General features: G+C 43.2%; 5 protein-coding genes across 5 annotated transcripts; 4 read left to right on the forward strand and 1 right to left on the reverse strand.

Moving 5' to 3' along the window:
• Positions 1-5616: 5616 nt before the first annotated feature.
• On the forward strand, positions 5617-6036 carry N7484_008200 (Hly-III-related protein; the record flags this gene model as incomplete). Its single annotated transcript, XM_057118587.1, has 1 exon — positions 5617-6036. The coding sequence occupies one exon, from the start codon at positions 5617-5619 to the stop codon at positions 6034-6036; it is 420 nt and encodes a 139-aa protein (XP_056971622.1).
• Positions 6037-7994: 1958 nt separating this feature from the next.
• N7484_008201 (uncharacterized protein) lies at positions 7995-10076 on the forward strand (the record flags this gene model as incomplete). Its single annotated transcript, XM_057118588.1, has 4 exons — positions 7995-8042; positions 8093-8490; positions 8550-9423; positions 9468-10076. 4 exons carry the CDS (start codon positions 7995-7997, stop codon positions 10074-10076), a joined length of 1929 nt encoding a protein of 642 aa, XP_056971623.1.
• A 2177-nt stretch (positions 10077-12253) lies between these two features.
• Positions 12254-12625, reverse strand: N7484_008202 (uncharacterized protein; the record flags this gene model as incomplete). Its single annotated transcript, XM_057118589.1, has 1 exon — positions 12254-12625. The coding sequence occupies one exon, from the start codon at positions 12623-12625 to the stop codon at positions 12254-12256; it is 372 nt and encodes a 123-aa protein (XP_056971624.1).
• Positions 12626-18626: 6001 nt separating this feature from the next.
• N7484_008203 (uncharacterized protein) lies at positions 18627-20524 on the forward strand (the record flags this gene model as incomplete). The annotated part of the gene is made up of 4 exons (XM_057118590.1): positions 18627-18894; positions 18961-19323; positions 19374-20038; positions 20102-20524. Coding segments are annotated over 4 exons (1719 nt in total), but the record flags the coding sequence as incomplete, so codon positions are not given.
• A 238-nt stretch (positions 20525-20762) lies between these two features.
• N7484_008204 (uncharacterized protein) lies at positions 20763-21085 on the forward strand (the record flags this gene model as incomplete). The annotated part of the gene is made up of 2 exons (XM_057118591.1): positions 20763-20874; positions 20898-21085. The coding sequence occupies 2 exons, from the start codon at positions 20763-20765 to the stop codon at positions 21083-21085; spliced, it is 300 nt and encodes a 99-aa protein (XP_056971626.1).
• Between the last annotated feature and the right edge of the window lie 189 nt (positions 21086-21274).

A 21274-nucleotide genomic window follows, 5' to 3' on the forward strand; every position in this document is an offset into this window, starting at 1 on the left:
TTTTGATATTGCTGTAGAGAAGTGAAGTTTATTGGAAAGACGCCTGTACTGTAACAAGTGAATCGACTTGGGATTTCCTCGCAAAGCGTTAAGTAACTCGCCCTCTCGTACCGATAATCAAATTTTCAATCAGCTCTCTCCATAAGACCTCAAATTCTTGGTCATAGGAAGCAACCAACAGATCCTCATTAACGTAGTGATACTGGAGATCCCTTTGTATCTGGCGAAGTCGTATATTCGCCACATCAAGCACTCGGTTCTCGTCCTGAAGAGCACAGCAACGTGCGGATTGTATCATGCAGGAATTTTGCAACTGTTGGAATAGTTCCACTAAACAACAAGCTTTGGCAGCAGAACACTTATTATGGAAGGGTTCCTCTTGATGGTTTGGCATGATCACTGTTTATCCACTTCAAATGTGCGGGAAGATTTGTGAACAAAGTTTGCATAAGTTCGTCAATGGTTTTCAAGTAGAACTATGCATCCTACCATATTATATACTGACAAGATTGTTTGCTCTCCGCTAATGACTACCGGATATGCATATTAAATATGTAAGTCAATGGGCCCCACCACTCGTCTCCCCCCACTACCTCTGTCACCTGAGTTCTGGAAGGTTCTCGTTCGAAAATTTATAGTGTAACGTCGATCAACATGCAACAATGTTACACTTAGCTTCTCTAGATGGGACTGCACAAACCAGATGCAAATTGACTATCCAGCAGCCTCGTCGCGTATATGATTTGCAATTACTATACAGAGTCCCATTTTTTATACAGCTGGTTTGTCCATGAACATATTTGATGAACCGAGCAAAAATGCCGTCCAGTTCACAGTAGTTTTTCGAAATCAGCTCACTGAATAATTGCCAGATAATGGTTCTGCATCCCCCAAATCTTTTTGACTGCCGGCTTTGTAAATTCATCAGTCCTGTATCCCAAAGCTTGTATTGTCACTAATGAGCGGTCGTTACATTTCAGCAATAGATCAGTCCTTAATTCTAAAATAAGTGATTCAATTCAAGGCGGAGGTTACATTTTAATGAAAGAACTGGAGCAGACTAGATTATAGAATATAGGGACATTATGAAATTTTTTCGAATAGAACGATGTTTTGTGAAGAAGTGAACTTCACTAGCCTCAGCCCGCATTTCGTTTCCGGATCGGCAATTGATATCATAGCTCCAATGACTTCTAAGAATGTGCATATTCATGAGGGCCCACTCCGCAGGGGTTATTGATTCGCACTCCTCGGTAGCCATAAATAACTATGAATACCTTTGATCAACCACTAGTAGGAAGCTAGCACCAACCAATTTTACAGACATTGTTTCAGCTGCAGTTGCAACACGACTCGTCTACAGCCCGAGATCAGATCGGAGCGAAACGTCACTGGAATGTATTCACCACCAATTCATCCTCCATTAGACCCGAATGAAGATTTTGTGTGGTCCTCTACAAATGCCATTATCCCCGATACAGGGATGCTTTCCTTGTCTTTACAGAATCACCAGCACAGGCTGTTTCACATGAATACAATGAACCAGTACCCGAGACAAATGGATTCCGAACACTGCGACGTGGCAAGATCAGAGGTAACTGATATGGCTAAGTTACCTGACCTTTCGCCCACAAATAACAAGAGAACATCATCGCCGGACAGAATGATTTTCGATGAACAATTTGACAAAACATATACTGGGGCTGCGACGGATAATTTCTCACCAATTATATTTGGGATTGAGTTACTTGGCTTACTTAAATCAATTCACATGACAGAGCATGCTCCAGTGAGATACAAGGGTTCCCATAAATTGACTCTGAACACATTTGTTGGAATTGCAGACACATTTATAAACACGATAATTCACACAGAGCAGGTTCGGGCGGGAGATAGACACATCTCAACAGGTGCATCTATCTCAAATAGTCGATGCAAACATTTACAGGAAGGAAACGCTAGCCAGCGCAATGTGCAAGATCTGCTGATTGATCTTGTGAAACATAAGACACATTCAACTCAAAACCTGGGTAAAATCCTACAAGAAGGCTTACAACGCCACCATCCAGCCTACAGTAGAGCCTTCTCAGCTTTGCCCTTGGTCATTAAGTATATGCCCAAGTCTATCAAAAGAAAACTTACGGCAAAAGCAAAATCAAAAAAGTTAAAGATAGCAGTCAGATTGTTCAAACAGTGTGGACTTTTCAAATCGTTTGCGGCTTAGGCTAGCAGTGTCTAGGGATTCTCCATCAAAACACTCCAATCTGTTTGCTGCACTTACATATCCGCTGAAATTAAATTTCAAAATTTTGCTCAGACAATCGTGGACTGTCGAATGAAGAGAAATTGTAGGCAAGGTTCTATTGTTCACTAGCTAGATTTGACATAGTATTATTGAAAGTAGAGTTCGAGTAGCAACCAAAGAGAGCAAAATAATGGAACCTCGTTCGACCCATGCTGCAATTCCTGGACGCGTTACGTGCATAATAAAGAGCTAACATCTCAAAAGTCCTTTGATGGTAAGATTACAAGAGCCCGCAGGTCTAGATTTGTATTGAAAAATTTCGAAATTCCTCCGAATGAAGGGGTGATTTTGATGATTCGTAGATTACTGTATCCAATCTTCCGTTCCATGCGGCCAGATTGTCATAAAGAAGTATCTGCGCCCTAGCTGAGTTTGAACTACCTGGGTTCATCATCATGTTGGAAATGGGGCTGGAGATACTTTCTCTGCGTAGAATAGGGAGATCACTTCTAATTATTGCTATGCTAGACTTTCGTCTGTAGCAACGGATCGCTTGGATAATTTGGTGATCGAAAGTCGGCAGTCACACTCCTTCAAGCCCAGCAGGTGCTGTGTTCTTTCGTTCCATGAAGTTCAGAAAAGCTGACCAGGAACAGATGATGGCAAGTTGGAGCTGCCCGATGAGTTAGTGTTGTTTCTGGATGGTACGGAACTAGATAGGTATACCTCGAGAGCTAGCTGGGAAATACTCCAAGCGGTGGCCGTAAAGGCAATAACAAGTAGAGCCATAGCCATCACAGAAGCGTTGATTAATATATGCTGTATCTGCGGTCGAGTTTGATTGTTGGGGGAGGTAAGTCCAATCAACCACCAGTACCAGCATGCTACTCCAACGTAATCCAAGCACAGAAGAAATAGCAATGCCAGGTAAATAGGAGCTGAAGTAAACGTTCCCAAAAAAGTAGACAAGATCTTAGCGAGACTGGAAAAAACCGCCACAATAGAGCACAAGATGATCAGCATCTTAGAGATTGACGGAAGACTGCTCTGTAGATGGAGTATACGAAGGTCCTACAGGTGTTAATGGAAACTCGGAGAAAGGCTTGTAAAGTAGAGCTTCATACTGCTTGTAAAGGGGGGATAATAGAGGCGGTACCGATGCAAATCTTCGTCCACGTCGATCCTGCATTGGTCGAGCCCATTATCACAAGCGAGACCAGTATAAGGCAAAGAAGAGCAGATAAACCCACGTCTAGCCTCCGGAGTGACCAATTCTCTTGAGAAGTTACACAAAAACCGAATCGAATGCCGCTGAAGAGCAACAGCGACGTACGCAGTATTGCGTGGGCAATAAACAGCGATAGCATGGTGGTGAGAGGGAAGAAGTTGATGGGCGTGAACTTCCGTAGAGAGAGCAGCCCCATTAATATACACATGTAAAATTGAACTCTACGAGCTCCTAGGAACCTGAGTAGGGTAGAGGACACCAGCTTAGGAGCGTAGGGAAGTCTTACTGTACTCATATGCTTGCCACATGTACAGCAATATTTGAAGTTGGCTTGAATATTTTACATACGGAACCGATCTCAAGCCCCAATACTGAAATGACTGTGAGGTCTTCTAGGCCAAATTGATAAGCTAGGCTCGAAATCTTCTTGAATCCAACGTTTCTGACATATGGTACGAACATCGAGCGGAATACGGACCTACAAGTTATAGAGCCACGTGGAATCAGCTTTACCTAGTTATTCTCACGGTAATTACACTTTCAAGCGCTAGACGAATGGGCGCGTTAGCTTGTCGCACGCAGAAATCACATGAATCTGGCACTTTACCAAAAAAGCGCCCAGCTTACTTAGTAAGGCATATTTTTTAGTTAGTACATAACTAATATAGTGGGAACCCCCGTTGATTGATATTACTGGACAGAACAGAAGAGGTTTTTCCGACCTATATCATGACGCCGGTTTAGTACTGGAATGGAGGACTTGGGTATATCTAGGGCCTCGTTCCCCTCTTCACTGTCTAGTTCACTAGTTGACATATCTTGTCAGCACATATTTTGATGATGTAAGCTAGCTAGATGAGTAAGCGAGCACATATGGTGCACGCACAGAGATAGAGAATAATCAGACAGACATATGAATTCGACCGGATATCTATTGGTCTAGCTCCACCGCCCTGATTACACAGCTGTACGGTCATGTTATGTCGCAGCACATAACCCGCACCGCCCGATGTTAACTCAATTTCCCCGACCTAGACAATCTACAGTATTGTTCCCTCAATGAATTCACGTCCATTGCTGAATATTGGGCGGCGAACATCGGTGGCTGCCCTAGCAGTGTGTCCCGATTAAAGAAAAACAGTCGTCGGCAAGGATGCGCATTTCGCTAAGTAGTGCACACCAAGTCGAAAAGAGATTGGCGTGGCTTATAACACTACATAAAAGAAGAAAAGAGAGTACACAAGTAAAACTGAGTCCGGGCAGGGATATACTGGAACGAGTCCACACTAATTAGCAGATCTAATAGTCATTCTGGTTACTGAGGAAATGCGTAGAGGAACCTGCATTTGAAACTTTGTAATGGCAGGTGGATTTGACCCAATGGAAATACTAGGGACAAAGCTACTAAAAACAGGTTTCGCCTTTTCCCAGGCTTTTCACCTTACTAGTGAATTCTATCATGAATGATTGTCATAGGTCAAACTGTGGGATTCAAGGCGTATAGGTAATGACGGTTTTAGATTAATCACATTTGACCAAAATGGGATTAATTTTCAATCAATATAGTGCGCTTGTGCAACTTGACATTGAAACATTCATTGTATTCAGATGACCCTATAGCAAGATCTCAAATCGCTGCTCTTTGTCACCTTTTTGGCCGGTTGGAGATGAGATTACATCAGGTCTTTCAGCCATCCACAAAACTCGTGCCCGGTCGTTTGCTCATTAAGAAAGCGGCATTTTAGTTATTTTTATTACAAACCCCCTGATATACTAAATAGCCTGGTCCAGCTTGCTGCTATATATAAGACCAGGTATCCTTTTACTCCCTGCTTGTACAACCCCAACATCACCCACAATGGCCAATCTACAGAAGGAAAACCTACGCGATTGTTTGATAGTGGCTATCATCAACATCTTCGGAGCCTCGTACTTCTTTCTACTCTTAATTCAGTTTTTGATCTTCCATTTTCCATCGTCACCTGAAGCCATTCTCAGCTCACTCTCAGTGATTATATTTTGCTGGGGTTTTATGTCTTGGTGCCTTGCGAGCCTAATATACCGAATCGTCGCTGCTTTTCAATACAATGTCATCGCTAGCTGGAAAAAGCTTGAATTTATCGGGGGATTGATTTTTATAAGCATGACAGCTATTCATTTTGCGATCCTTCAATTTCCTTCTCAGTCATCAATTCAAATCGGATACATATGTGCTTTGGTTTTGGCGGCTGTTGGGTACATGGTCGACTTTGTTGACGAGGATTATAGTGCGTCGCTCGCCAGGGAAAGGTTTCCTTACCAGTGTGCATTGCTGATCCTCCTGTCATTGGTGCCTACAATCAACACCATTACCAACACCGTGTTCACCCCTACACCTTTGGCACTTCAATTCTGTCGCTTCATCGCTTGCAGCACCCTTGGCGGTGTCAACTATCTACTGAGGCCACTAGAAAGACTAGGAGTGATTGTCGGCTGGAAACCTAGCTTATACGCTATGCACCTGGTCTTGGCGTATAGTGCGGTTGTCTACTCTAAGTCCATGTTGGATAGCATGTCAGGGTAGTCCTCTTGACGTCAATTGACAAGGCTGAATGTCATGACTTTCGTCTCTCCTGCTTCACCGGAGTGACAAGTTGATCCAACCCCCTGCTGGTCCCATTCTCTTACAATAGGCTTGAAATGTGTCCCGTCATGGGACTAAGTCTCACCAAAACTTCAAATTCAAAAACATTTTAGAGCCTTCTGATATTCTACCTATAAGTCACCGTGCTTTAAGCTCCAATGCCCGCAGGCCTTGAACGCCTAGACCGGCTACATTGAGTGAGACTAGCAAAACTCGCTGGCTACCTAAAATACTTCATGGACGTGAATAGATGGATTATTCCGCATTCAATTAGTAGGCAGATAGATGACTCCCATCCTAGAAAGCCCCTCGCAGAGCGATTTGCAGGCTACCACAAAAATGCAGTAGCTCCGGGAACCGACCACAATCTACATTTTTGACTATGCCTCTTGTTCTAGTTTTAAGAGATAGCGAGCTACACTTATCAGGTCCAAATAGCAATCACAATTCACGAATTGTATCGCAGATTGCTATAACCCATCATTATCGAATTTCAACCTTCACAGACGAAAGAATATCAAACAGAAGCCATTAGGAACATTTACAACAAAGTCCTTGCGAATCAGTGTTATGTCGAAATATCAACCATGGCCTCTTGATAGCAAAGAACAGCAATGAATAGGCAATTATATTAGAACTAAAGCCAACTATATTTCATCCCTGCGTTAACTTCATCTCAAGCTACTGGAAGCTCATATATCTGGCATGAACTCTGTTGATGAGCCTGAAGTACTGCAAAGTTTCCTTTATGTGCAGCGCATCCTGTTTTACTCCTCGAGCAAACTCCAACGGAAGGATAATTGTCAGGATCTCTCCAATGATTTTCAAGATATCTCGATGATCGGGTGCCATTACATCGCTCGCACCGTAATACTTCCATCCTAGGGTCTTTCCAAGAATTTTGCTCTGCATTTTCGTTGATAAGAGCGGTTTCTTCATCTTGTCGCCCGATAGATCCATAGTCTCTGAATCTGCATCTGTTCACGAACGAAATTAGCAGCATTTATATCCATTGAAAAGAGATCTATACACACCTGGCGAAGAACCAGTTTTTCACGCCCAATAGCCAATGCATTAGATAAATATATGTGACGGGTAGGCTTTCTTCTGTACGCTCTTGGATGAGCTAGATGGATATGTGGTGGTAGCTTTTTGAAGTTTTCCCTATATATGGAACCCAGGTGCATGCAACTTGCAGGAGAATGCCTTCGATTTATCTATGGGGCTCTTGATATCATGTTCTCACTAGTAAAAAGAAAGGAGATAGTAATGTGGAAAATCCAATTTGATCAATTTGGCTTATTTCAAATTAGCAAGGGAGACCTTCCAATTAGACAAAGTCTAGTATCGTTATAGGTTGTAACAACCACTACCATTTTATCTTCCCCAAAAGTGATATCGTAAACACTCGGTTCAGCACTTGGCAATTAAATGTGCGTCTGCTTTCATTGTTTTAATTTGAGTTCCAAAGTCCAGCGCTTGCCATTCCTCTACAAAGGAATATGGATCTTGTTGTTATCTCTTTTTCCATGTTTTGAGAAGTAATAGGTTCTCAAATAAAAAAAAATAAAAGATTTGACCATTCCCATAATATATCGGCTAGGAAATTCGACAAGGCCCTCACAGGTAGGCAAAGTAATATAATTGACTATTTTATTCTTTGATTACACTCTTATAAATTGCGCCTTAGTGTGCTTTATTGTTTTGTAAATATAGTTGCACTATTGAACTGACAACTTCGGAATGAACCTCTTGCATCCCCGATAACTTAATATGCCTGACTTGATCCAAATTCAAATTCAATCACGGGTCATATTGTTGTCCCTCAGACAGCTATAAATTCTTCTATTCAGAATTGCAATATATGTCGTCTGTCTACTATTCCATTTCTACTTAAAATGCTCGAAACTCTCCCATACGAAATTCTGTCAAGCATTGCGGAATGGGTAAGTAGTACTTCTGCAATCGCTTTCGCTTTTGAAGTTAACCCCGTCAGCTGGCACCCGAAACCGTCCGTTCTCTAAGTCAGGTTTCTTCTAGATTATATTCTGTTCTAGCCCCTCTGTCGTATCGTACACTCACTTTTCGTGCTGCTAGCGAATGGGCGCTGAATGTCCTCGATATTGATACCTTCTTTGCCTTGCATCGGCAATCAGGGAATCGGTTTAACCTCGAGCATGCAAGGAACTTGAGTATATCTGCGCCTATTCAAATTGCCCGTTTCCATCGTTGTGCATATTACAATGTTTTCCGCGACAGTGGACTAGCTCGACGATCTGGGAGTCTGGGGACTTCCAATGAGGCGAAAGCTCATGAACAATTCTTAGATGACATTTCACGTCAGCTTAAACTCATATTTTCTCATCTCCAACCAAGTTACCTTCTTTCTTTCGAGTAAGTGTCATAGTGAGTACTAACTTGCACATACACAGAGGATTATTGACTATCTATAGGTGGCGTCTCGGAACTTGTATTCCTGCGGGCTTTTTGGATTCAGGTGGCTTTCTTAGCAAGCAACAGAAACAGCTTTCATACTTATCTTTGGTTACTGATGGATCTTGCCCTCATGCTGGTGGCTGCCTGAACGGACTCCATGAACTTTCATCACTTAAATCATTAAGCTGGGAGGGAATTCAGCATCCAGCAGAGATTGAATCTCTAAGAAAATGCATTACACGGAACAGCGCACACCTAACCAAACTGTCGATCAGTTTTGCCACGGAGTTTCCCACGCTTGATTTCTATCATGCTGTTTTTGGATTACCAATGTCCGGTCCTGTCTCCCGAGATGAGATAACTGATTCCGCCCCTCCTTGTTTCCCACGTTTGGTCTGCTTGATGCTCTCCAAGGCCTCCTTGCCCCTGGAACTACGACCAGTCGATGCATCAATTTTTTGTCAACTTCAGTCACTTAAGCTACGCGATTGTGCAAACGACGTTAAGTTATTGGGCTTTTTGTCTCGATTTCAAACCACGATGCGACTTCGCCTTTTTGAATTCTGCTGTGACACTGTGCTTCACTATAATAGTGAAAATAGCGAGGTCAACCTCTTGGTGGACTTCCTACTTTCCTTTAAGGGATTGAAACATTTGCATCTCAAACTGTCTAATTTTTCCGATGTATCCCAAGTCGAAATCGGCATCACAAACCATCGGTCCACATTAGAAAGTCTCATTTATCATGATCGCGAGCTGGTGTCTATCGACGATGAAGGATTATTTGAAGATACCCGAGACCAGCAACCAATCTGGACTCCGCGTCTAACGAACGTTGTTTCAATATCTCACATTTATGCTTTAGGGCTGTGTGCATCCCCCTCGGATGTGGTAAGTACTCTAGTCCTACACCGTGGATCTTCTGACAGATTTAGCGATTGGCACTCGAGCCATTCGCCAGTACTTCCAATTTGCGCGTTCTCCATCTTCGCTTCAGTGGATCTGAGAAGCTCCACAGAGATATACAACAGGAAATAATTACTCATACATGCCAGAGGCGGGCGTGGTGCTCATACGATTGCTGTCAAGACCATTACTTTGAGTTCCAATCGTGCTCATCAAGCCCGAGCGATCTCCCTGACATTATAGAGGACTCTATTACCTGTCCGGGAGAAGGAAGTTGCAATAAGCCCTTTTTGGAAAAGCAGGGCGTTCGTCATTCTTCCGAGGCACATGAATTTCTCCAGTTTGCTGAGTGGGCATTTGGCCCGACCGGTTTGACGAGGTTGCAGGTCTTGGCTTTGGGAGACTTTTCTCATGAAAACCGATATCATAGACAACAGTTTCTAGTCCAGAAGAGGTATCAGAAACCAGGTTGCGGTATTCAGATTGGCGAAACAACGCTCTGCTGTGGAATGGCAAGCAAAGATTACTGTGCGGCGAACGTTGAGGATCCTTTACTTCGTGATTATATTATGGTTGATGATTCAAACTTTCTGTCAATTTGCCCAGAAGGCAGCTTAATGGAGTCGCCTTATGCCTGAGCTAACATATCATCAAATTATTGGCTAGAGATGTTACTTCGTCCTGCAGGTTTTGGGTCCTTTCTCGTCATTCTGTTGGGGCCCAAGGATATAGTAAATAAGGTTTATGTTATTACAGAAACCTCATCTTGCGGTTTAATGTCTACATTCGTTGAATTCTAAAGTTACTATTCTTACCCGCCGTTTCCATTCAGAATGAAGGTCCGGAATATAAAGACTGAAAATATTACTCTTCTCGATTCTGGTGCATATTTGATTGTACCAAATCAGTCAGTATCAGATGTCTCCGTGCTCTACAGATTCTTCTTATCTTAACACGGCGAGTCCATGAAGACAAATTTTTCAATGAGGATAAGCCCTTTTCTTATCAATTAACAAGGTCGTACATGCTGTTCGTAGTCTCGTAGATTACTAAGTCCAATCGAAATGCAATGTTTTCTGGAGATTTCCGTGATCGCTTTTCTGCCTTTCATGCCATTCAAAAAGGCAAATCCTCTCTCGTCCTTCCTCTCAGGCTGCACACTGTTCGATCGACATGGAAGGTTTGCAGCATTGTTGTGCACAAAAAGTCGGGTTTAGACGTAAAGTGCTCGCGCAGCGGAATCAAGGTGTGGTAAAGTGCTCTCACTGGTCATATGTGGACTTTCACGTCGCGGGCGTATGAATAACCGAAAACTATAAACCCCTGCGGCAGGGATATTCTCATCAAGCGAGATGATGTTCCATATTTGTCGACGTACCCACGGCAGACTTCTCAAGGTCGGTTCATTCCGAGACAGAAAGAACAGATATTGGTCTGCTATCTCCTCTGTCGTTTGACTGACTTTGCACAGACGTAGTTCCATCCAATCAACTTGTTCCAAAATGAGGAAAGCAGAAAGGTAGAGGAAAATATCATCGGCGCGTGTTTGAGGGAATAATGGATCCGGTCCCGGCCATTTAAACCAACTTTCGCTCTCAAACTCAGGGTAGAAGACATTTTCGACTGATGACGACCTATGGAATCGGACTATCGTGTGGGATATCTGTTTCGGAGATGCATGACCGGCTGCAAGGCAAGGAGGAGGCGTTGGGACATCGGAAAATTCTCTCCATAAATTTTCAATATCAAGATCCAAAGAGAAGTCTTATGAAATAGATTCGTTATTTTTTGATCATCATCACACTCATAGATATTAGAACATACCTTGGTTGGCCAAGTTCTTCATCATCGGTTGTGACCCTGAAGGTCGATGAAGGGTGATATCGTTATGGCGAAATCTGTGACCTTTCTGGAAAACAGTAAGGCCATACGGAAGTTGGGGCCTTATGTCTCTTTTATGATGCTAGGTCGGCTCGCTTTGAGACCCAATTCATCTTTTTATTTTTTGTGCAATTCTAGCAGACTGACCAATGCCATATTTAGATTAACCGCGTTGGTAATTAATATTCATACTTTTAGAGTGTATTCAAACGAAGTCATTTCAATCTCGCAAAAGCTAGAGAAAATAAACTAGCATTGTGGATTGTTTAAATAAGTAATGCTCGACTTGGGCAACCAGTCTCTCTCGTTAGGAAAGATTGAGTAGCTTCCAAAATATACTGTTGCGTTCCATCACAACACTTGACATCACCACTACCATAAATCATGAATTTTCCTGCGGAGGGTTCCAGTCATGGAAAATTTTCATCCCGCAAAAGCCTTTAGTTTCAGGCGCCAGCCAACTCATATCATTGGGGCGAGATTGCCTTTCTTAGATGACAATTCCCTGGAACTCACCACCCAAATATTGTGATCGTAACTCTGAAAAAGTCAGAAATTCATATTCATTCTGTTCATAAATCTAGGTAGCAACACAATACGTCAGTAGTTTAAATCCACAATTACGACTCGACTGATGAAGCGGTAGCCAAGTATCCCGTCAGCCCATTTTCACTGTATTTTGACTTCATCCATTATGTTTCTGGATTCGATCACCGTGATACCTTTAAGCATAGTTCTAAATCATATCTTTACATCCATCACAACTTACGGAACGATTAATAGGAATAACAGAACAAGCCTACAAAATTAAGTAATGATTGCATGCAGCGAATTTCTTATTTGTCTTCAGGAGATAAATATCTTTTCGCCATTTGACTTCGACTCGCGTAATGTAAAATAAATTGATGAAGTGCTCCTGCCCTGGCATTGGCTTTTAGCCCATGTGACCGACACCATTGGCTGACGTCTCCAAAGTTGCATACGGAGAGCAACCGTTCCATTCGCTGAGCACCCGCACAATTTCTTCGCGCACCTTTTCATGTATTCTACCGTAGCAGGCCAGCAACGCCTCCTTGTCGATGTGACGACGTTCCAAGGTTTCTAGCTCCTGACATAACTGGATGTTTGATGCACGCAGCATCTCATTTTCCTTCTCCAGGTCATGGACTTCAGCCCTTTTCATGATAAAGCATTCCCACAGCGTCGAATAGAGCCTTAGTATCTCCTCGGCATGCTGCGTACCCTGGGGATTTCCCTGGTTGAGCAGTCCTATTTCATCGATAAGGGATCGAAACGGGTCCACCATGGCTGGTGGTTGGTTATGATAATAAGGCGGGTCATGTAACTGATATTGATGAGTTAGTATAGACGCGCGTTTTGCTAGGTCAAAATTACCTTCCATTGCCCTGGGTCCTCGTTCGCGGTATGAATGGCAAATAGATCACTACTTTCCAGTGGTGCGTACGGGGGCGATAGCTGGGCTTCACTCATCTGCGGCAATTCCGCATGATTGGGACTGAACTTTGCCATCGACCTGATGATTGGAACCACCAGTGTGGATGCTTTGGTCTGGAGAATTGCGCCTCTTTATATCATCATTCCCTTGACTGAAAGGAAGAAAGAAAGACCACTTGTAAGATATGGAGGGGACATGGCTCCAGCAATTTGGCTACAGAAGCAAAATCTCGGCAAAATCTTTTTTGAACAATGCCAGCATTTTGCGGGCCTGTTCGTTGTTCACCTGGTAAAAAATGTTTTGATAACCAAACAGAGCGCCAGGGCTCACCCAGAGAATTCCGTTGATGATCCGGCGAAGGATTGATGAATTCGCTTTGCTCGTAGTTTCTCCACCACGAGGGGCTCAGTGGGTCAATTTCACCCTTGATGAAATAGTTTGCTTTTTGGTCAGTCCTGAGATGATAACATGGAGAATAGAATAGATATCATCACTATATAGGCCAAACAGGTACAGGGGCGCTCGTGACCAGTTTCACCACTCTACTCTTGAGTTGTTTCCCAAAATCAATCCCAAAAGACGCTAGTCTACTTTCGATTTAGCTGATTGTAAGATATTGAACGGCAGTCTAGTTAATCGACGGCACATATTTGATGATGTAAGCGAGCTGGGTTAGTAAGCGAGCACATATTGGTGCACGCCTAGAGATAGAGAATAATCAGACAGGCATACAATCGACCGGAAATCTATTGGTCCGGACCCACCACCCTGAATACGTGTTCCGACACCAATATCAAGTCATATGAGGAAAGGTTGTATAGCGTCCTCTTGGCATTAGGGTTAAAAAAATGAAAGAGCGTAAGGGATGACACCAATTTCCGGATACACTGGAAAACTGATTTCGATAACTACGTTACGCTCTTTTTACAATCAGCGATGTTAGTTGTGATCAAGAGACATTTACTGATATAGTGCCGCTCGAAATCAGCTTCACCTTGTTATTCTTTTCTTTTCTTCTTTGAACTTTAATCCGAAACACGCTAGTTCATATTAGTCTTACTTTATAATGACACCTCGAAATGTATTATAACGATAAATAGCACCAGCTGTGGGGCTGTAATTTGCAGAAACATAGATACAATGGTTACCTACTATTATTGTAATAGTGAGCCTTCACGGTTCATCACTCTAAGCAGTCTTTCCACGGGAGCTAAGTAAATGTAGTATAAAGCTCCTTCACCCGTCTACTTATCATCAAGGCAAACGAAAAGAAAGCCTGCCTCGCTGAGGGGATATAGGTCACGTAATCAAGACGTTCGGTTATTCTGCATCTAGATTGATCACCTAATAGCGGGGTACTATTAGAATACGGAATTAGGGCGGTGGGTCTGGACTAATTAGATATCCGGTCGAATATGTGTCTATCTGATTGTTATCTATCTCTATGCGTGCACCTTATGTGCTTACTTACTAATCTAGCTAGCTTATATTATTAAATATATGCCGATAGGTACACTAAAACCTAGGAGATCTAAGTCCCAACTTAAAAACCATTGAACAAGCAATCATAAAATAGAATCTGGTGATTCTCAGAATATGCATTTAAAATCACTAGGAGGCTGTAGCGTCTTCGGATGATGAGGCTAAAGCGCTTTTACTAGAAACTTTTAACTAATTATCGCTGGCCCTGCTTGACCGAATTGTTCTAGGTCAACCCGTCCCAAACTAACCATGTCAGTCACATGATGATTAACCTTAGAACTAACTTAGTAGAGTAAGGAGAAGGGTCTAGGCTAGATGCTATCGTCGATGAAAACTGCATTAGAGATGGCTAGCCGATTCTAGCATATTATGATTATTATAATCTCGCGATAAATAAAGGCGGCTATAGTATCATTATCCATGAATACAGAATACCAGAGGGTTATATCGATAGAATATGCCCTTCGCCCTCCGCCTAAGGTGTTAGAAATTATATTCCTATACACACTATTAACTCTTAACTAGACCTGGACAAAACCCGCGGGAGGTCCTAAATTCTTGTCCCGTGCCCGCGGGTCCTTAGTCATACGGGCCGGGATAATATGGTTTTGACCACCACGCCCCACTCCTGGGATTTTTTTTTACCGATTTCCCGTCCTGGGTATACCCACGGGTTTCCCATGGGAGTCGCAAAATTACCCATATCTACATAAAGTCCCTATATAATCTGCTAACTAAGAATGCTGAAAGATTGGTAATTTAAGCTGTTTTGGTATGTAATATAGAGCTAGAATCGAACTTAGAACCTTAGAAAAAGGGTGGTTTTAGTGGAATTTAGTAGTTCTAGTAGAATTCTAGTCATAGTTATAGTCACGTGCGTATATAGATTACTACCAAAAATACAGAAGAAATTGGATAATTGATGCATGTCTAAAAAGGGTAAGTTTGCACTGTTTACAATACCCGTGGGAATACCCGTGTCCCATCGCGGGCGGGACATACCCCCTAGTCCCGCCCATGGGACGGGACTAAGTGCTTTTGACCACCACGCCCCACTCCCATGGGACTGGTTTTCCTGAAAATACCCGTGCCACGGTCAGTCCCATGGTGGGAATCCCGCGGGTTTTGTCCAGGTCTAGTTAAGTAAAGGGGGGAATAAATGCTCTAGAGGTGGTTAACCCCTATCTATATTATTTGACTTATTTATAATACTTAATCCTCGATAACGAATAGCCTATATAATATAATATAAAGACTATTTTTATTCGTTTATTTACGATCGTACTAGATTACCGCTAAGCATCATATTAGGGGGTAATCTAACTATAATAGATATAGTGTTATGTAAGATAAAGTTTAAGAAAGAAAAGAAAAGAAAATAGACATGAAGCTGATTTCGAGCGGCACTATAGCGATAGTTCAAAAGAGCCTGGTCATGCAATTAGGGACGTTTAGCGGTTCATCGATAAACAATCTTAGAAAGGATTTAGAAATCCCAGGGTTAATGGAAGAGACCAAACAAGGGATTGTCGCTTTAGCCTCATTGCTTAGAAAGAAGAGGAAAGGTGATACCGGTTTACGTAACTAATGATAGCAATGATATTTGACTTGATAATTGATGGCGAGGGCCAACGAGCATTTATAAAGACACTGAAATCTTTATTTCGCCTGCTAACCATCATATAGAACACTTTTTGCTCACTATTCTAGTGGCCAAAGTCTGATAAAAATCCATCCTGACAACGCACTCCTATTTACCAGACCTATCTTGAAGCAGGGCTACCCGAGAAGTATGTCTGGGGCGTAAACATCGAAGCCAAGCTTCACGATTCTTGGGTTCTTGTGGTATATGGTCTGACTTAACACACGGCTTGGGCATTGTCTCTGGAATGGTCCACCATGCCTTATCCGCAATATCCAGGCACTGATGTGCTCGTTTCAGTAGTGGTAGGTTAACCCGTTTCGGTGTATCAGAGGACTTGACTTGGTAATTCACCATGTCTGTCTTTGGCTGTTTTAAATAAGTAGCAGATGGTTCCCTGGAGTATACAGATTGCTTGTAGGAAGGGTGTTTTTGAACATAATAAGGGGTGTTTTTCTCGGTCCGGCGTCTTCGTTTGTACGGAAGATGGGCCATTTGCGTGTGTAAAAAGGTTAATATGTAGATGAGAGTGATAGACCGGATCATCAGAGCTATTTATCCTGGGTGATGGTGGAGAACCCCCTCACGCTTTTTATTTAACTGTTTTAAGTAAAGTGCTAGTATGTAACCATATAGATGAGGATGCCATGGTACCTAATGAAATACCCGAATCTAACCAAGAATTCCAGTGACCCAAATGTGAGTAGGGGGCTTCAAATTGGACTCCCAGAGTGGCCTCATTTTTGCGACGCGCTGTTGCATCGCTTTCAAATATCGACCTTTGAAATCATAGTGTATAAGGCATCAAGATTTTATGTTTGATTTGTGTTTGTAATGCGTTACTTCCGGTTTCGGAAACAGAATTCACGTAGGAAAATTCAAAATCCTTAAAACAAAGCACAAATTCCACAATGTCGCCCGGCGCCATTTTGGGAATTTAATGACGGATCATCTCCTTCCTCGAGAAGTTGCGGTGAATATAGATTGACCCCTCGCGATACGGAGGACAGGAATTTGAGACTCTGAGTTAAACGATGGTCAAAAATCCCTTCAGAGCAGTTGTCGATGACCTCTACTAATCTCTATGATTACATCTCATGTTTTCCACCATCGAAACATAGCGACCCATCTCTACAGGGCAAATCGAAAGATAGCGGCTTTATTTCAGCCCGATGATCTAAACATACAGTATAGGTTAGGTCGGCCATACTTGTCAGTCTTAGGATGGTCGGCGCCAAGCTTCGTGTTGCGAGTCTCCATAGCATGCATATAGTAATGTTTGAAATCAGCTTTACCTTTAAACTCTCTTTCTTTATCTCCTAAGGCCCCACCTGCAGCACACTAGTCCATATTAGGATGTGGTTACGCTAGCTTTACATGGTTTAGGTACCTACGGTCGATCACCGTAAATAACAGTATTCCCTTATTATAAGTAATTCGCACTACCTTGCCCTCTGTCCACTCTTCTCAGCATCTTATTATGGGAGTAATTATAGCGAGACTCACACTTAGGTCATCGATAAAGCTATAATCGTCCTAGTATTTTATAGCTGACCTTGCTCTTATTTTGAGTTTCTTTTCCCCGCTATTTATATTGCATCGTGTCACCTATATGTACCTACCCGTCTATTGGGAATGAATATGTTTCTTTAGATCTTATATTAAAAGCCAACAGAACTTAATTAAGAGCAAACCAATCGAGAACTAAAGTATCCTACGTATTTTTGGCATAGTAATCATAATAGCACCAATGCGAGCCTAATCGCAATTGCCCATAAGACAGTGCTAGTTTTTCAACCTATGACAGCTTGACTTGTTGCTCCGCATAACCAGATTCTGGCCCAGGAAGTTTGTTTTGCACAAGTAGGTGAGTTAACACAAAATAGATCTTAGTGATTCCTCCGCCGCCTGTGCTCTTTGGTCCAATTTTGCCCCGGGGGAAGGTCTTTGGAATATTGTGAACATTCGTTTGATCCTGCATAATGCGTTTGTTTCACTGAAGTACTAATATATCCCGTGACCGCTCTACCCCTCCATGCCTATCGACCTCTCGGCCTGCCATCCTCTAAAACCGCCGCCTCTTTTGCTTTAACATCTTTTTCTTTTCTAAGAACATTTTCTCAAAATGACTCGAAAAGCCAGAAAGTGGTCCCAGATTGTTCTCAGGCAGGCGATCGGTGAAGCAATCTATAGTCGCCACCTACAAATAGACATCGCCAAACCCCACAAAGCCCAAAGCCCAACCCGACCCAACCCACAAATGGGTCGCGTTTTGGGCCCGTTGCTCGGCCCATTGTTGGGGGCCCATTGGGGGCCCACTAGTGTGTAAACAAGACAAACATTCACTAATTTTAGTAAAAAAGCAAAATATGCAGTCTTTTGATGCAATTTTCTGGATATGTCAGCAGATTTATGAGCGCCAAGACCAGTTTTATGCAAAGTTGGGCTTTTTATGGGGGCCCATGGGGGCCCACAAAAAGCCCAAAGCCCATAGTGGGTTGGGCTTAAGATATATATCAAGCCCAAAGCCCACAGTGGGTTGGGCTTTGGGCCCGACTCTGGGCCCATTTTCAGGTTTTGGCGATGTCTACCTACAAAACAAGCCAATCGACCGGGAAGCGATCAAGAGAAGATACTTGGGAAAGAGCCCAAAGCACAGTGAGTTCATCAAAGAGTTTGTAGACAGATAAGTCTCTCGCGGAAACCTATCATCCCAATGTTAAACAGAATTTGAGCTACGCGGATCAACTCGAATCAACGTCAAGGGACGACAACGATGTCGAAACCCCAACAGGGACCCAAGTCCTAAACGTCTCGTCGCCGACTTTGACTCCTTCGCAGTGGACTATTACTCAATATCGGGTCCAGCATCCCCTATCATCAAATATTTCTCAGACGAGACCACCGTCGACGATAGCATCGGGTTCTGTGGAAGATGTCAATCTACTCGTCGGTTACCATACGCAGGGTGATGTAGGAAAGTTAGTCACCAAGGGTGACAATGGCCACTTGGTCAACTTCCGTTTAGAAGGTAGTGGTCTCTTGAATTTGTCTTCATGAGCAATTCTAATAATTTGGGCAGATTTCAAGGAGCATCTCGCTGGAAACGTTGATATGGGAACTTCTGACATCGCCGAACCCCTTCCCTCTTTAGAATTGCAGCAGCAGTTCTTGCTCCCCAGCGATGACCAAATAGAGGAGACCACGGATGCTGCACTCAATGGGCATGCTCTTCTAATCTCTCCTCAGCTTGAGCAGCGCGGATACAGCTTGCCTTCTCAATGTGCGCTGCTTGGAAGAATTGCCGCAGCAGGAAATGGAAACTCAGATCTCAGAATATTTTTGAATACAAACATTCCGTTCTCTGCCTTTATTTGTGGCATACAAGGGAGTGGAAAATCGCACACCACTGCTTGCATCATCGGTATGTTTCGCACTTCGATTCATGAGTAGCCATCTTTAATGTTGATATAGAAAACTGCTCGATGGACATTCCGGCGTTGGGAACCCTCAAAGCTTCTATTTCGACTCTTGTGCTGCAATTCGATGAGTATACCTCGACAGTGAGCTCGCAGCCCAGCGAGGCAGCGTTCCTAGCCAGATTCCTACCCCAGTATGCACGTGAAAGGCAAGTCCAAGTGCGCGTTCTAGTATCACCAACAAACTTCCACAACCTCGAAAAGATTTACTCGCAAATCCCCAATGTTGAGGTTCGACCATTCAAGCTTCAACCTGAATACCTCAATATCACTATGATGCTTTCGCTCATGTCTATCTCTCAAAATGGCGGGATGCCCCTATATATGGCACAGGTGACTCGAGTCCTTCGGGATATGGCAATGGAGAGCGGCGGCTATTTTGATTATTCTGATTTTCGGGCCCGTCTGAACGCTCTCAATCTCGACCGATCCCAGACACCTTTTCTTTATCAAAGACTGGATCTTCTGGACTCCTACCTTGAACTTACGGGAAACGGTGGCAGTGATTATTATGTTGACGGTGGTGTCACCATTCTAGACCTGTCGTGCCCTTTTGTCGATCAATGTACGGCGTGCATTCTCTTCCGCATCGCTATTGACCTGTTTCTCAATGCGCATCCTTCCCGAGGGAAAATGATCATCGCCGATGAGGCACACAAGGTAAATGCCTTCGATTAACTAACACTTATTAGTAGTGGCTGACATCGAGTCCTTGGTGATCAGTACGTGATTGATAGCCCTGCGGCGAAGGCTCTTACGGAGACCTTTCTTACCATTATCCGACAGCAACGACACTTGAGAGTGCGTATTATAATTTCCACACAGGGGCCGACAATCTCCCCTAGGCTGATCGACCTCTGCTCATTGACTATTATTCACCGTTTTACAAGTCCCGAATGGTATAAGACTATCGAGAAGCATCTCCCGATAGATAGCGGAAGAACTCAACAGCACTGTGAGCGTGTTGTAGATGGCTTTCATCGTATTGCTCGCCTCCAGACCGGCGAAGCGATTGTTTTTGCTTCTTCCGCACATCTCGTGGGAGAAGACGGTACAGTCATCAACACATCACATGAAACTTTCAAGATGAGGATCAGAAACAGGGTTACATGGGATGGTGGAAGGACTATCATGTGCATTCGCTAGAATGACTACAGTACATCGAGTGAGTAGTCCATTATTTTCACAAGCCAACATTACAGAATTAAGAGATTTTCCATAACCACAGGGCGGGACGAAACCAAATTCACCACTTTACTAACATTGATTCCTTTTCAAACTCCATATACTCGACTCTAGATCCAATTCATCTTTGTCAAAGACAGATCCGTACTAAATTAAGATCTCTGGGGTTCCAATCTACCACCCCTCAGGTGATTTATCGATGCAGATAAATTCGATCATCTTAGAGCAACCATACCTTGAGGACCGCTGGTTATCTGTGCGCATTGGGCAATACCAGCTTCGCTTTGATACTTTTGACCCTTGCCAGCGCGGTCAGATGCTATGCGTTGACCAGCCTACGGGCGTGCGACGCAAAGAATTCTTGCTGCGCTCCCTCAAATGCGAAAATCCGGCGGCAAAATCCTGTTTGGCAGATATGTGGCCATTTCTGTAAAGCGTGCCTGGAGTATTGAGCTAAAGGCGCCAGGCAGCAGGAAGATCATGGTCGGAGACGTTGTATCGCCCTCATATCACGATAACTGACTGACCCACTGAAAATACAGCTTTTCATCTGGTATCTTGGCTTTGTGGTGATTTTTTGGTGCATTGATTTTAGACATGTGCATTTAAGCATTCTGTAACTGGATTCTGTAGGAGTCGTGAGTGCTCCATGAGTCTATCTTCCTTGTTCTATGTTGCAAAGATTGGTAAATATTTCAGTTCAGTAATGGG

This window comes from Penicillium longicatenatum (assembly GCF_028827895.1).
Source record: "Penicillium longicatenatum strain IBT 33135 chromosome Unknown contig_4_segment0_segment0, whole genome shotgun sequence".
NCBI lineage: Eukaryota > Fungi > Ascomycota > Eurotiomycetes > Eurotiales > Aspergillaceae > Penicillium > Penicillium longicatenatum.